The 16,683-nt window shown below is 49.3% G+C and overlaps 2 protein-coding genes across 7 annotated transcripts in view; one reads left to right on the top strand and one right to left on the bottom strand.

The window, feature by feature from the left end:
- Window positions 1–8: 8 nt before the first annotated feature.
- C8H1orf210 (chromosome 8 C1orf210 homolog) lies at window positions 9–16,516 on the top strand. 2 transcript variants are annotated; one of them, XM_065553652.1, is made up of 5 exons: window positions 9–150; window positions 4,654–4,754; window positions 8,905–9,412; window positions 10,199–10,354; window positions 14,912–16,516. In XM_065553652.1, the coding sequence occupies exons 2-5, from the start codon at window positions 4,668–4,670 to the stop codon at window positions 15,226–15,228; spliced, it is 1,068 nt and encodes a 355-aa protein (XP_065409724.1). In that variant the 5' UTR covers window positions 9–150; window positions 4,654–4,667; the 3' UTR covers window positions 15,229–16,516. The 2 variants fall into 2 exon arrangements, with proteins under 2 accessions (XP_065409724.1, XP_005307159.1); XM_005307102.5 differs by having other exon boundaries at window positions 11–150; window positions 14,897–16,516.
- TMEM125 (transmembrane protein 125) overlaps window positions 16,223–16,683 on the bottom strand; it is a 39,557-nt gene continuing 39,096 nt past the window's right edge. For all 5 annotated transcript variants that reach the window (XR_508561.4, XR_006173198.2, XR_010589575.1 and 2 more), the window contains exon 3: window positions 16,223–16,272. The gene's annotated coding sequence lies outside the window, so the exon portion shown is untranslated. The remainder of the gene's footprint in view (window positions 16,273–16,683) is intronic.

The following is a 16,683-nucleotide window of genomic DNA, read 5'->3' as shown; positions in this document are numbered from 1 at the left end:
CTGATTACGGTTAATCTTTAAACCAGCTCCATTTACCTTTCACCTTTTCACATTCACTCTCCATTTTCTGAGACTCCACCTTCCACTCCCACAATACACAGACCCAAGAAGAAAGCAAGAGGCAGCAGGCGGCCAGGCTCAGCTCCTAAGGTAACTGCCTGGCCTTCCCCTTAGCGGGGAACATTTGGGGTGAGTGGGGGTGTCAGGCAGGAGGAGGAGGAAAAAGGACAAAGCTCATTTCTGGTTCCTGGTCAGATCCCCAGTGCTGATGGCGTCTGTGGGCTCTCTCTGCTGGGGAAGTGACAGGCATCTGTTCTGGGAGTAGAGGTGACAGTGACCTGTGCTTGGCCAGTACCAGCAGGTCCATTTTCCAGCACAGTGACAAAGCAGCCTCTATGTTTCTGCTTGTGCTGAGTCTCCCATGTGTGGGTGCAAACTACATTGGGGAGTGTGACCACCTGCTCTGCTGGTGCAAATGCAGCCTGAAACCACAGCGCCGTGGTCTGCACAGACTGGCACAATTTTAGAGTCCACATCTGCAAACCTAGCTCTGTAAGCAGCTCGCCAGGGGAAGCCTCCTCCAGCATTCAATGCAAGCTAGGCCTGTCCCCTAGATCCTGGATCCAAGACTCTTCTCACCCCCTTCTCTTCTACACACACCCCAGGGCACCTCCTGCCTCAGCTCTTCCCCACCAGAGGTTCAAAAAACAAGGGCTTGGACCCCAAAATTCTGAAACTTAAGAACAAATTCCATTTGTATTGTGTTCATATCTGTCGTTTGACTGTTGAACTCCCCCTGCTCACCCGCAGCATGTGTGTGAGAATTACTGTGGCCAATGCTGCCAAACTTATTCAGGGGATTTTGGTCCCTGCAGCAGGAGCTCTCACCCCACATCTGCCCATCCCCCCCCAAGTCATTCTGAACCCCCAGCAATTTGTTCTGCCCCCACAACTACCCAGCCCCAACATCAATTCTACCCGAGTCTAGCCCCACTGCTCCTGCAGGCAGCTCTAGGGCTCTTCACCTGCCCACCCCTGTCTGGGTGCGGCAGGGAGGGGAGGAGCAGAGATTGCACTTTGTTCACTGGGGTAGCAGAGGTGGGGGTTAGCTACAGGGCTCCCCCTGCTGGCTGCTCCCCTCTTGTGAGACTGGCCTAGAGCAGTGGCTCTCAACCTATCCCAGGGGTTCTCAAACTGGGGGTCGGGACCCCTCAGGGGGTCACGAGCTGTCAACCTCCACCCCTACCCCGCTTTGCCTCCAGCATTTATAATGGTGTTAAATATATAAAAAGTGTTTTTAATTTATAAGTGGGGGGGTCGCACTCAGAGGCTTGCTATGTGAAAGGGGTCACCAGTACAAAAGTTTGAGAGCCGCTGACCTATCCAGACTACCCTTTCAGGAGTCTGATTTGTCTTGCATATCCCAAGTTTTACCTCACTTAAAATCTACTTGCTTACAAAATCAGACATAAAAATACAAAAGTGTCACAGCACATTATTACTGACAAATTGTTTACTTTCTCCTTTTTACCATATACTTATAAAATAAATCAATTGAAATATGAATATTGTACTTACATTTCAGTGAATAGTCTATAGGGCAGTATAAACAAGTCATTGTCTGCATGCAATTTTAGTTTGTATTGACTTCACTAGTGCTTTATATGTAGCGTGTTGTAAAATATCTAGATGAGTTGATGTACCATAGGCGCTGACTTCTGCTGGTGCTGGTAGGTGCTCGACCCCCTCTGGCCCTGCCTCGACTCTGCCCCTGCCCTGCCCCCATTCCAACCCCTTCCCCAAAGTCCCCGCCCCAACTCTGCCCCCTCCCTGCCCCTATTCCAACCCCTTCCCCAAATCCCGACCCTGGCCCCACCTCCTCCCCTGCGCGCCGTGTTCCTGCTCCTCCTCCCTCCCTCCCTCCTGCCCGGAGCTTGTTATGCTGCGAAACAGCTGTTTTGTGGCAGCAAGCACTGGGAGGAAAGCGGGGACGCGGTGCGCTCAGGGGGAGGAGGTGAGGTGGGGTGGGGCAGGATGGGGAGGGGAGCTTGGCTGCCGGTGGGTGCAGAGCACCCACCAATTTTTCCCCATGGGTGCTCCAACCCTGGAGCACCTACGGAGTCGGCGCCTATGGATGTATCCCAGGGGAACACATATCCCTGATTGAGAACCACTGAACTAGAGGACGCCAGAGTGGGGTGGGAGCAGCTCTTACTGTTTCCTAAAGAAGTCCTGATTTGTTGATTTACGCACTGGTCCGCCTCCCTTGGGAAGAGCCACCAATCAGAGTGCAGTTCACCCCCCAGTCAGAGCTGAAATTCACCATGTAGAAACTGGGGCTGGAGCCCCACAGACCCTGACCCTGCAGGGAACCCTGGAACTTGGCTACATTGCTGCCCCCTCCCCTCGATACTGCCCCCTGCCCCTTCCCCACCAGCACGGACCCCTTCCCCTGCCTCACCCCCCAGCACTGCCCCACCTCTCCAGCATTGCCCCTCCCCCTGTGCTGCCCCCTGCTACCCCCATCAGCACTGACCCCTGCCCTACCCTCCTCAGCACTGACCCCAGTGGTGCTCCCTTCCCCTCTGCACTGCCCCCTGACCATTCCTCCTCAGCACTGACCCCTCCCCTTCTGCACTGCCCCCTGACCTCCTGCCACACCCTGAGCATGGCCCCTCCCTCTCTGTGCTGCTCCCTGACCCTCCCCCCTCAGCACCCACTCCTTCCTCTGACTCTCCCTGCTCAGCGCTGCCCCGTTCCCCTGACCCACTCCTCAGCACTGCCCTCCTGCCCCACCGTGCTCTGCGCACTGACCTCTGCTTTTCTGCCCCCTTCCCGACCCACCCCACTCAGCACTGCCCCCTCCCCCCTGTGCTGCCCTTGCTGCCCCCATCAGCACTGACCCCTCCCCCTTAGTCCTGCCCCGACCCTGCTCCCCTCAGCACTGACCCCCTTTGTAGCCCCCTGCCCCACTCCCTAAGTGCTACCCTCCTGCCCCACCCCCCAGCACTGCCCCTCTCCCCTCAGCACTGACTCCTTCCTCTGACTCTCCCCATCAGAGCTGCCCTGTTCCACTGCCCTTCCCCCTCAGCGCTGCCCTCCTGCCCCTCCCCCAGCACTGACACCTTCCCCTGACCCTCCCCCTATGTGCTGCCCTCCTGCCTCACCCCTCAGCACTGACCCTCTCCCTCAGCATTGACCCTTCTTCCCCCATTTGCTGCTCCCTGGCCCTCCCCCTCAGCACTGACCCCTTCCCCGATCCTCCCCCTCAGCACTGACCCCTTCCCCACCCCTTCAGTGCTGTCCCTTGCCCATCTACCCCTTACTTTCTACCCACCCCCTTGGCACTTCTCCCCTCAGCACTACCTCCTCCATCTACCACCCCAGCACTGCCCCCTGCCCTTTTACTCCTCTCCCTGGGCATCTCCCAGTGCTCTCCATCCTTCTAACCCTCCTGGATATATCCTGCCTCATGTCTGTCCTGCCTCATCACCTGCCCTTCCACACATGCCCTGGCCACCTCTCATCTCTAATTCATGCACAGTCCTTCCAGATGCAAGAGGTTACTACTTCGCATCATTTGGATCTCACAATCCACTTCTCAATGCTTTCTTAGGATCATGAGTTCAGACACCCACTCATGGACAGAAGGACAAAAATCTTACCGCCTATATCCCATGAGCTTTGTGAGCCAAAGAGATTTAACCCTGAAATAGTTACAAAAGCCTGTGTGCCAAGAAGCTTCAATACAAGCAATGCTCTGAGCAGAATGACAAACAGGTTCCCCCGCAACCCTGGGCTCTCCGGTTCTTGGGACAGGCAGAACACTGCTGGCACAGCCGGCAGTAAACACAGACCAAGAGCAGCTGACCTGCACTCCAGCAGGACATCGTCATTGCAGGAAGAACTTTTGAGAGCAAGCAGGAGTGTAATGAGAAAGCCATTGAGGTTCAGAGATGGTCGGCACTGACAGATGATGTCCAATACAATGATCTCCACTGCTTCCATTTTTTTCATGCAGTGCTTTAGGTTTACAAAGCATTGTACAGACATTGGCTAATCCTCACAACAGCTATGAGAGGCAGAGAGCTGTGATGGATGGCAGGAGAGAGATCACTTGATCATTACCTGTTAGGTTCACTCCCTCTGGGACACCTGGCATTGGTCACCGTTGGTAGACAGGATACTGGGCTGGATGGACCTTTAGTCTGACCCAGTATGGCCATTCTTATGAGGGGGTTTTATCTCCATTTTACAGATGGAGAGACTGAGGCAGAGAGATTGAGCTGCTCAAGACTGCACCGCAAGTCCGCCCCAGAGCCAGGGTTAGAACTCAGGTGTCACTGCCTTGTGCTCAGCCTGCTGGAGCAAGCTCTCTCTCATGAGCTTTATTAAGTGGCTGTAGTAGTTTATAGTTGTCAACGTTATGTTTTATTTGCATTTTATTTAAAAAAAAAGGGGGGGGGAAGAGGGGGGGCAGCTGTACCAGAAGTGCCTGGAGTCAATGGACTCTGATTGGGACAGGATTGGGGGAGGAAATAGTCTGGTCTCTTCCCAGCACTGGTCTATGTCACACCTTCATTTCAGTGGGGGCAGGGTCTGGAGACTTCTGTCCCCCACAACCTCCCTGTGACTTGTTTTTCTGTTGTGCAGTTTCCTGAAGCCAAATGGAATGTGCCTGGTACCTTTGTGTCTGCAGCCTCCTCTGTGTCTGGCCTGCGGCAGCAGGACATCCTTGCAGCATTGACAGTAAGGTGGGTATGGAGGACTCTTCACAGGGCTCAGGGTAGTCTAAAATCACCCAGGAAAGGAGCTCAGTGACCCAGGAGGTCCTGTCCAGCCCAATCAATTGAATGCAAGACAACAACAAAATACTATAGAAAGCTGAACCAAACTGCAAAGGGACCAGGAGAGATTAGAGTAGGTTCTGCAAGCCGCAAGAGACAGCTCCATACAGAAATGTGTAAAGTCATATGTGTAGGCAGGAAGGGCTACCAAGAGATGTAGTGGATTCTCCATCATTTGGAGTCTTTACAGCAGGGGTCTCAAACTCAATTTACCTTAGGGCCAGTGCCAGTCCTCAAATCCTCCCAGTGGGCCAATAATGTTACTCATGCTGCCCAGAACCTGCCCCCCCAAACTCCACCCCCCACCTGTCTAAGGCTCAGAGGGAGTTTGGGTGGGGGAGGAGATCTGGGGTAGGGGATTAGGGTGCAGAGTGTAGGCTCTGGGAGGGAGTTTGGGTGCAGAAGGGGTTAGAGGTTGGGCTCGGGGATGGAGTTTGGGTGCTTGGTGCAGGCTCTGGGATGGGGCAGTGGGTGAAGTTGCAGGGGGAGGGGTGCAGGCTCTGGGAGGGAGTTTGGGGGCTGAGTGTGTGTGGGAAGGAGCCCCGTGGGCCACACTGGGGAGGTTCTTGGGCCGCAGATGGCCCGCAGGCCGGGAGTTTGAGACCCCTGCTTTACAGTGAGATTTGAACATTTCTTAGAAAGAAATGGCCATTCATAGATTCCAAGGCCAGAAGGGACCATTGTGATCACAGGCATCAACTTTTGTTGACGCCGGTAGGTGCTCACACTCCCCCCGCCCTGACTCCGCCCCCTCCCTGCCCCTATTGCACCACTCCCCAAATCCCCACCCCAGCCCCACCTTTTCCCCGAGCACACCACGTTCCTCTTCCTCCCCCCTCCCTCCCAGCGCTTGCCGCACAAAACAGCTGTTTTGCAGCGCAAGCGCTGGGAGGGAGGGGGCAGAAGCAGGACATGGCGGTGCGCTCAGGGGAGGAGGCAGAGGTGAGCTGGGGGAGCGGGGAGCTGCTGGTGGGTAAAGAGCGCCCACCAATTTTTCCCTGTGGGTGCTCTAGCCCCAGAGCACCCACGGAGTCAGTGCCTATGATTGTGATCATCTAGTCTGGCCTCCTGTATAGCACAGGCCACAGAACTGTCCCACAATAATTCCTAGGGCAGCTCTTTTAGAAAATCATCCAATCTTGATTTAAAAGTCGCAATGATGGAGAATCCACCATGACCCCGAGTAAACTGTTCCAATGTCTGATTACTCTCACCATTAAACATTGCCTTATTTCCAGTCTGAATTTGTCTAGCTTCAACTTCCAGCCATTGGATCCTGTTATGGTTTTCTCTGCTAGCTTAAAGAGCCCATTATCAAGTATTTGTTCCCCATGTAGGTACTCAAGTCATCCCTTTAATTTAACAGAGAGAAGGTTAATAGTTGGAGCTCCTGGAGTCTGTCACAATAAAACACGTTTTCTAATCCTTTAATCCAGGGGTCCCCAACGCAGTGCCCGCGGCCGCCATGGCACCCACCAGGGCGTCTAAGTGCGCCCGCCTCCTGGCTGGCGGACGAGCATCCGCCGAAATGCTGCCGAAAAGCAGCATCATCCAAATGCCACCGATTTTCGGCGGCGACGCATCTGGATGACGCTGCTTCTCGGCGGCGACACCTATTGACATTGCTGCTTGTTGGCGGCATTTTGGCGGCTGCTCGTCCGCTGCCACAGTCCTCCGTGGCTCGTCGTTTGGCGCCCGCCAGACGAGAAAGGTTGGGGACCACTGCTTTAATCATTCTTGTGGCTTGAACCCCTTTCAAATTTATCAACATCCTTTTTGACTTGTGGACACCAAAACTAGACACAGTATTCCAGCAGCAGTCACACTAATGCCAAATACAGAAGTAAAATAACCTCTACTCCTACTCAAGATTTATGCTTCCAAGGCTCACATTAACCCTTTTGACCACAGTGTCATCCTGGGGTTCATGTTCAGCTGATTATCCATGATACCCATGTTGTCAGATGCTACCGGTGTGGTGCTTCTGCTTTCTTCTGTTGATATCACTCGGCTGCGTGCGTGTGTTCCCTTTGTGTGCTGCCCCAGGTCTGCAGATAGCTGACACAGCAGACCCGACGAGAACCCCCAATGACCACAGAGTCTAGTAAGATACAAAGGCACCTCGGCCAGGTTTATTGCGATCTCGGACACAATTGCAGTTCCCTGTAGGTTTCTGAGCCTAATTCAGGGCATACTACGAGAAAAGTGCCTCTTGGCAAGGACCCGGCTCAGTGGCGGGACTTTCCACTGCCCCCGTGGCCGGACAAAGACACCACCCCAGGGATCCATTTTTATACACAGGTACAAACAAGTTACACATCACTCCTGACGTATTGAGGTGCAACCCCTCTACGTAGCAAGGTACAACCCCTCTATGCAGTAAGGTGCCGCCTCGCACCTTGTACCTGTTGGTTCGATCAAAACAACTCTATCCATCATTTTACTCTTTTGCCTGTCATTGGGATGGGTCGGCCTGTTCCATGTTATTTGTGGAATGTTCCGGTATAGTGTATCTTGGTACCATGTTTATACTTTAACTATGCGAGGTGAATATATATTTATGCAACATCAGCCCCTTTCTTGCCAGCTTCTGTGAGCAGGGCCTGCCTCTTGCTCACAGCTTAACTTTGCTTTATGTTAGCAAAGTCTTGACCATTACTTTAGTTTGGTTCAGGCCTCAGGCCTCATACTGGGCCTTCATTAGGGCCTTCACTTACTACAACCCAAATCTTTTTCCACATCAGTTTCCCAGGATACAGTCCCCAATCTTTAGAGCCCTGCAAATCTGCGGATATCCACAGGACATGTTTGCAGATTGGATGCGAATAAAAATTTTGTATCACACAGGGCTCTACCCATTTTGTAAGTATGGCCTATATTCTGTGTTCGTAGATTGAAGCATTTACATTTAGCCATATTAAAATACATATTGTTTGCTTACACCCAGTTTACCAAGTGATCTGTCCTGTCCATAGGTGCCAACTTTTCCCAGCGCTGGTCAGTGTTCCACCCCTGTCCCGCCCCCATTGCAACCCCTTCCCCAAAGTCCCTGCCCCAACACTGCCCCCTCCTTTCTACCATTCCTAGCTTCTGTTTTATATTAATTACTATCACCTTCCCCTTTCTTCCTTGCATTATATATTGCTGGGAGGGATAGCTCAGTGGTTTGAGCATTGGCCTGCTAAACCCAGGGTTGTGAGTTCAATCCTTGAGGGGGCCACTTAGGGAACTGGGGCAAAACCAGTACTTGGTCCTGCTAGTGAAGGCAGGGGGCTGGACTTGATGACCTTTCGGGGTCCCTTCCAGTTCTATGAGATAGGTTTATATTTATATAGCTGTTTTCATTCCCCTCTAAGCCAGGTTGGTTTAAAACCCTTCCATAAATAGTTAGATAGATGCCCTCCTACAAGTCAGTCACTCTGGCTTGCTTACTCACTCTGCACAGGCAGATGTCTGCTGGTGGGCTCTCACCTGGGAACTGGAAGTGCAATAGCCCATGTAAGAAACATGGTCCAAGCAATCAAGCAGTGCAGTCCACTTCTCGGAAGCTGGAGACCCTTTAATGAATTAAGAACACGCTGGACAGAGGCAGAGTCTGGGAATCCAAGGGGAGGAATGAGGGGACACACATTCCAGTGCTAGATGGTCACAGGTTTGGAAATGATCCTGAATGATAAATACAACCGGAGTGGATGTCCAGCAACTTTGCCCATTCTACCCCAGCTACAGTATCTGGGCTGCTTCTTCCACCACCCCTTTCTTCTCATGTTAATCTCACTCTGTAAATTGTGTTGTGATTATAGACCCACAGTGAGCCACTCCACGCTGGTCTTTATCTAATTGTACTGGCCTGTGTCAGAGACTGAATATTGGACTAAAAGGACCATTGGTGTGATCTGCTCTGGTAGCTCCTATGTTCCTAACATTTTCTCGGTTTTTCTGTAAAATTCTGCAACAAACAATTAAAGTAATGAATGTTTGAAATTTTTGAGAGTCTCACTGGAGAATCCTACCAGGGATGCAGAACCCTCTCATATAGATGACAATATTTTCTCAGGGATGGGCTGACTGCAGTGGAAAGAGCCTTCTGCACACTCCAGATTCCCTTCCTGGAAACATCACCAGCTTGGACCTTTCCTTCAACTCCTTGGCAATGCCCAGAAGTGAGACTTTCTTGATACACTTCCCTTCTCTGCGTGCCCTAAACCTCTCCAACAACATCATTCCCATGCTCTATCCAGCAGTCTTCTCTAACCTCTGGGCACTTCATCTGCTGGACCTGAGCAGCTGTAACATCTCCCACCTTCACCCAGAAGCTTTCCAGGGCTTGAGAAACCTGCACACACTGCTCCTGAAAAACAATAAGCTTCAGATTCTGCAGCTGCCTGCGTTCCTAGCCTTTGGAGCCCTTGTCCATCTGGATCTGCGGAACAATGATCTACTCTCTGTGGATGCACTAGTCCTGCAACTAATGGAAAGAACCCATCAGATCCTGCTTCAGGGGAACCCCTGGGTCTGTAATTGTTCCATGTATCCTTTCCAGCAATGGCTACAACAAAGACGAGGTGAGGGAAGGACTGAGGGCAGGGCGACCATGGGTAAAGAGGAGGGACTTAAGCGTAAATGCCCTGGAAGGGTTCAGGGAAGGATTACAGCAGTAATAGATGTAGAAACCCTATTTGGTCCCTTTTTATTCCATCTCTTCTGATTAATGCAGGCTTATTTCCAGCAGACTATTTTCTAGAGTTTCTCTAATATTTTTTAAGGGACATCAACTGAAAAATCACTTTGAAAGTTTTTATTTATTGTGGTCACAAGTAATGCCCAAGATGCCTAGAAATGATGCAAAGGAGAAAAGGCTTTTTTTTTTCAGTTTGGCTAAGATTTTGGAAAATGGGAACCTAAAGTTCACCTCCTAATTCATATTTAGGCATCTGAATAAATGGCCAACTTTCTACTCACACAAACCTGAACACCCTTGCCCCGCCCCTCCTCCAAGGTCCTGCCCTGCCCTGCCTCTCCTCTGAGGTTCCTATCTGTAGTGGAGAACAAGCCTAAATGTATTTGATGCTTTACAGGTAACAGGCAGTTCACATTCACAGCAACTCCTCCCCCTAATTTTGCTTGTTGCTGATGGCTCCATATTTAGTGATTTCTTCTCTTGTTTCTTCCATTAGGTTTCACTAGAAGCTGAGAACAGGCTAAGTGGGTGGGCATTAGCAGGTGCACTCTCTTGTGCTCTTTATATAATAAAGAGCAAGGGTGAAGACCTCCCTCCAAAATGGGGATGGAAGGATGGGTGGGAAGGTGGAGCCCCTCCCCCTGCAACTGAGTCAGTTTTTGTCTCCTAGGTGTGCAAGTACTTTGTGCCTCCCCACCAAAACTCCAGGGCCAGGAGGTCAAGACCCTGAACTTTCAGGATCTGGGCTGCAGGAGAAAACAGTGGTTTCCTCAGGCTCCACTTTCACTCAGAAGAAAACTGCTGGCCACAGTGCAGAGAAATGACAGTAAGTTGTGCAGCTACAGAAACTCTAGTCCCATGTGAATGCTCTAACTCCCTATTTAATCAGTTTTCCTATCAGTGGCATATTCCCAAAGTATATACCCCACTGATCCAGTATGTGAGGTCTGAATTCCTGCTCTGCCTCCTAACTAACCCATTGTAAGATTTTGGTTCACTCTGTTCTGCTAGGTTTGGCTTGCTCTGGAATGTAACTAACATTCCTGGCAGCTACATGCATTTGGCAGCATCAATAGCTGGAGAGACTGCCGGAGTTCTGCTCTGGACCTTGTCAGAGTGAGCGTGTGGTGTCCCGACTGGGGACAAGGGCGGTAACAGTCACATAGGAGACGTCTGCACTGTAATTAAAAACCCACAGCTGGCCTGTGCCAACTGGCTCTGGCTAAGGAGCTGCTCAGTTCTGGTGTACGTGTTGGGCTTGGGCTGGAGGCTGGGCTCTAGGACCCTGCAATGGGGAATGGCCCCAGAACTTAGGCTGCAGCCTGAGCCAGAACATTTGCTTTACAATTAAACAGCTCCTTGGCCTGAGCCCACGTTAGCTGGCACAGGCCAGCCATGAGCGTCTAATTGCAGTGTAGACATACCCTTAGAGCAGGGGTTTTCACAACAACATTTTTGGTGGCCTCAGAGTGCAACCACCAACTCTTGCTGGTGGCCACACTGACACCTTTTTCTTAAATACTTAATTAACTTTAGGAAAAATAAATTAAATATACACGTCCAAATCATTGTAATTTATGTATGTAGGGTTTTTTATTGCAGACTCAATAATTTAAAAATAACGCTGTGAAAAGTGATATTTGTATGTTTGTTCATATCACTTTTCTCAGCAAGCACCAGGACAAATTAAAGCCTGGATGGGGCGGATTGGAGGGGGAGGCAGCCGGGGCCCAGGGTGATGGGGGGGTGGGGAGGAGGAAGCCCCGCCACCGCACAGCCAGAGGTTGGTGCCCGCTCCCATGTGGCCGGAGGCCAGACTGCATGGCTGGAGCCGGGGGGCTGCTCCCGAAGCCCTGCAGCCAGGCTCCCAAAGTCCTGCTGGTGGAGCCTGCTGCCCAAGCCCCACTGTCCCTCCCCACCCATGGTGGGTCAAGAACTCACCTTGCTCCTGCAGTGTTGTGCCCCACCTGTCTCCAGAGGCAGTGCAGGGCGGGGCATCCAGAAGCAACAGGGAGGGAGGGAGAGGGCCTGATGTTTTGTGCCCCCCCCCCCATCACCGCACAGGAGGCTGTTGTGGCCACAGGAAAAGCCCCCAGTGGCCGCATTTGAGGAACGCTTCGTTGTCAGATAAAGCACCAGATAATTTTACAGAACAAAAAAAGTTACTAATCTCAAAGTTATTAGAGACTCAGATACTACATGACAGGCACCAATACAATGCAGGAGCCCAGAGGTTAGTTAGTGGGAGACTTATGAAATCTGAATGATCTCTTGCCATCTGAGCAGGATAACTATCCCTCCCCCAAGACCTTATGCTGAGCTGCAGATCATCCTCTTCTAGGGTTTTAAAGAAAATTCTTCAGGAAAGGTCTGAACCTAACCTACCCAGTGTTAGTAATTGAGAGAAACCATTTACATTAGCAAAACTGTGGCAGTTTACACCATTTATTCCAATGAACAGCTGCCATTTAACAGCTTCTCAGTATTTAATGAAATGAAACATAACATTACTCCTTCCTCATCACGCTGTTTCCTAGACAAAACATTTGCAAATTCCTATATTCCACTCCACAGAGTGGAGAGCCACCCTTTTGTTTTTCTCAGGATTATTCCATTTACACAAATCCTGGCATTTTACATTCAAGTTATAAGAACATAACATAAGAATGGCCCTACTGGGTCAGACCAAATGTCCATCTAGCCCATTATCCTGTCTTCCGACAAAAAGAACAGGAGTACTTGTGGCTCCTTAGAGACTAACAAATTTATTTGAGCATAAGCTTTCGTGGGCTACAGCCCACTTCGGATGCATGTAGTGGAAAATATAGTAGGAAGATATATACACACACACACAGAACATGAAACAATGGGTGTTACTATACATACTATAAGGAGAGTGATCAGTTAAGGTGAGCTTTTATCAGCAGGAGAGAAAAAGAACTGTTTGTAGTGGTAATGAAAATGGCCCATTTCCAGCAATTGACAAGGAAATATGAGGAACTGTGTGTGGGTGGGAAATAAGCATGGAGAAATAGTTTTACTTTGTGTAATTGCCCATCCACTCCCAGTCTTTGTTCAAGCCTAATTTAATGGTGTCCAATTTGCAAATTAATTCCAATTCAGCAGTCTCTCGTTGGAGTCTGTTTTTGAAGTTGTTTTGTTGTATTATTGCGACTTTTAGGTCTGTAATCGAGTGGCCAGGGAGATTGAAGTGTTCTCCAACTGGTTTTTGAATGTTATAATTCTTGACGTCTGATTTGTGTCCATTTATTCTTTTACGTAGAGACTGTCCGGTTTGGCCAATGTACATGGCAGAGGGGCATTGCTGGCACATAAAAAAATAAATGGACACAAATCAGACGTCAAGAATTATAACATTCAAAAACCAGTTGGAGAACACTTCAATCTCCCTGGCCACTCGATTACAGACCTAAAAGTCGCAATAATACAACAAAAAAACTTCAAAAACAGACTCCAACGAGAGACTGCTGAATTGGAATTAATTTGCAAATTGGACACCATTAAATTAGGCTTGAACAAAGACTGGGAGTGGATGGGCCATTACACAAAGTAAAACTATTTCCCCATGCTTATTCCCTCCCCTCCCCCCAGTTCCTCATATCTCCTTGTCAATTGCTGGAAATGGGCCATTTTCATTACCACTACAAACAGTTCTTTTTCTCTCCTGCTGATAAAAGCTCACCTTAACTGATCACTCTCCTTATAGTATGTATAGTAACACCCATTGTTTCATGTTCTGTGTGTGTGTATATATCTTCCTACTATATTTTCCACTACATGCATCCGATGAAGTAGGCTGTAGCCCACGAAAGCTTATGCTCAAATAAATTTGTTAGTCTCTAAGGTGCCACAAATACTCCTGTTCTTTTTGCGGATACAGACTAACACGGCTCCTACTCTGAAACCTGTCTTCCGACACTGGCCAGTGCCAGGTGCCCCAGAGGGAATGAACAGAACAAGTAATCAAGTGATCCATCCCCTGTCCCTCATTCCCAATTTTGTTAGGCTTTATCTTCACTGCCAAAAAAAAAAAAGTTAACTAAGGTACATTAATCATCCAACCTTAAAATCCTAGTGGAGACAAGGCACTGTAGTATTTACCACAAGGCAGCTAAGCTATACCCTCGCCTGTGACTGACCTCACTTATTTATTATTTTTAACAATGAAGACTGGGGGGGGAAACATGGTCAGGGCCTAAACTTAGTTAAGCAGTTTGTAGAGTATGGCCTGGGGGTTGGGGGGAAGAGATAGAAAAAGAAAGGTAAAGAGAAATCATAAAAGCAGAACTAACTGTAGAAATTATAAAAGTAGAATTAACCTTTTGTAACAGCTTATGATTAATAGCTGCCAGGTGACAGAGCAAGAAACCGCAAAGGGCAAAAGTAAGGAAAAACAGAAAAGGCTTGCGTTGCTTTATTCCTTATATGGATGTAAAACTTTAAGGAAGCATATCATTTTTATATAGGTTTTATCCTATATAAGCTCTCGAATTTTATCTGTCGGGGGCTTTCGGCTGCCTTGGCTGACTCCCCCATGCATGCATGCTTGATTGATCAATAAAGGAGCCTCAGGCTGTCTGATCCAAAAATCAACCATGTGGTCAATTTTCCACAACAAGACATAGCCAAAATTAGGATTTAAAGATGTGTTAGATTAGCTGGATCCATCTAATTAAAACCTTCAAAGCTAAAGACAAAGCAAATTGTACTGTAACACTTGCTCCGCTGAGACCTTAACTTGCGCAGCTTGCACCTGCTAAAGAACAATTTGCTTTGTCTTGACTAAAGTTTTATAAGGTTTTAATTAGATGGAGCCAGATAACATGATCTAACATACCTTTAAATCTTAACCTAGACAAAGCCTTGGTAAATTGTCTCCCAGTCATGAGATTGTGTGTCACCAACCCAAATTATCGCAGAAAAAGTGATTGAGGGTTTTAACTATTAGTAACTCTTCCAAATTCACTAATATACAAACTCCCTTGTTCCCCTTTAATAATCAAACACTCAATTTCCTTTCATACAAAGCTGTACATGCTTTAATGGTGTTTTCTGTTAGGCTGAAAATTGAAACTGCGCAGGCAACTTCAGAATCACAGCTCTGAACACACTGGGCCCAATTCACCATGCAATCATTTGCACTCATGCAAAGAGAATGTGAAGTGGGTGTAAAATGCTACCATTCTGATAGGCATCATTAAGCAGCACCATTGTGGCTCATGGAGCATCAGCCCAAGTATTCACCCTGTGTCTGTGGTAGTAGGCCCTGGCAATCCCTCACCCATCAGGAAGATACAGGTGAGACAGGGGGATTCCCTGACCTACTCCGTCTCTCTTTCCTCTGCAGCAACCACCACTGCAGCAACCACCATGTCATCTGCAGGGAAGGGAGGGAACAGCTGGCCATACTTGGTGGGCTTCCTTGTATCAGCTGTTGGCATCTCCATCCTGATTGCACTGGCTGCAAAGTGCAAACTATTCCATAAGAACTTCGCCAGCTACCGCCACCGGCCACTGCCTGACACCAGCTCGATGGGAGGCAGCCATGCTGAGAGGGGGGCTGCCTGGGGGGAGAACCAATCCATGCCTAGTGCTGCTGGGCTGCAACTGGAGGATGATGATGGCTTCATTGAAGATAACTACATCCAGCCAAGTGAACGGCTGCAGGAGGAAGATTAATTGGAGACACATTTCTCCCTCTGAGGCTGGGACTTCACCCAGGCTCCCCTCCCAGCAGTCCCTCTTCACCTTCTGGGGCCAGGGCTTTCAACTCCTGGCCTGTCATTTCAGCTCTCAGCAGCCCAGGACCTCCACCTCCACTCCCAGCCTTCCTTCTCCAGCGAGTTGTCACTATTCTTGTTTTAGCTTCCACTGTTTAAATTAGGGGGTGGGACCAACATGAAAAAAGAAGGAGCTGAGAAGTGACATGAAAGAAGGGTGTGATGGGGAAGGGGTCAGCATGGGAGAGGGGATAATGGGAGCGGAGCTTACTGGGAAGCTATTAGGGTCCAATTTTATCCCTGGTGTAACAGCACCAACTTCAGTGGTGTTACACTAGGGAACAGTGCAGGGAGGTCTGCCTTGGCACTGAAAACAAACTGCTCTTTACTCATCTGTATATTTTTGCTTCAGTATTTGAAATACCATAAAGCAAAGTGAAAGCCAGGCTGGTGCAGCCTTTGCTCCTAGTATGAGGCCAGGGAGAGACCCCCCACCCTCAGCACCAGCCTCACGCACCCTAGCCTGAGCCAGAGTTCCAGAAGACAAGCATTGAGATGGACACATACCAGCACAGACACTCCTGAATCTGAGAGCCTGGTGACATTGCACAGAGAAGACAAAGACTAGAACATCCCCCATGAAACCCTGACTTTGCAGCCTCCAGCAACTCTGCCCTGGAGAGGGAGGTACTGCCCATCAACACGACAAAGCCACTAACCTGTGTATCAAGCCTGCTTTCCGATCCTAGCTCATATGAGAGCTCAGAAGCCATAGGAGGGGAAAAGCCAGGGACAGTTATAAGAGGAGCATCTGGGAAGCTGTCTGGTTGTGGTGCCAAACGGGCTCTGTTCTTTAACGTGAATATATGTGGCTGCACAGCCTGTCGCACTCTCATGGCTCCTTCCACTTCAGAGCTGGACTTTGTTTGGGTTTATTCCTTTTGATTGGCTGCCCTCTTGGTTACAAGGCCCAGCACTTGCTGTGTGAGCTGGCAGCTGAGTCCTGAAACAAGAGTAATGAAATCTCTAACGCACAGTGATGTTATCCTCGTGCCTATCATTATCCTGAAGGGTCCCAGCTTTACAGGCTGCATCTGTGGGGATGCTCCATCCAAGGGTGAAATGCAGACATCTCTTTAAGAGAACAGGAGGCAAAGGAGAATCCTGGGTCTAGTAGAAACTGCACAAGCATGTGTCAACCTAATAAAATACACACTTTTTTAACTTTGTGTGCAGGGTGAAGACAAGCAGCTTTCTCTCTTTATTTTGTGCAAGCCCCCTCCTTCCCTGCCAGTGTTATGCTGTTCCACATGTATCACACCTGGTAAACTCCTTATGTCTTTGTTTCCTCTGTGGAGTGCTATATGCAAATATTAAATAATTGAACAGGATGCAAGTCCCAGAATTAGAACGG

The sequence above is a fragment of the Chrysemys picta genome, chromosome 8, assembly GCF_011386835.1.
Source record: "Chrysemys picta bellii isolate R12L10 chromosome 8, ASM1138683v2, whole genome shotgun sequence".
Taxonomy (NCBI): Eukaryota; Metazoa; Chordata; order Testudines; family Emydidae; genus Chrysemys; species Chrysemys picta.
The sequence above is the reverse complement of the archived record's forward strand: the minus strand, read 5'-3'. Positions and strand labels throughout refer to the sequence as shown.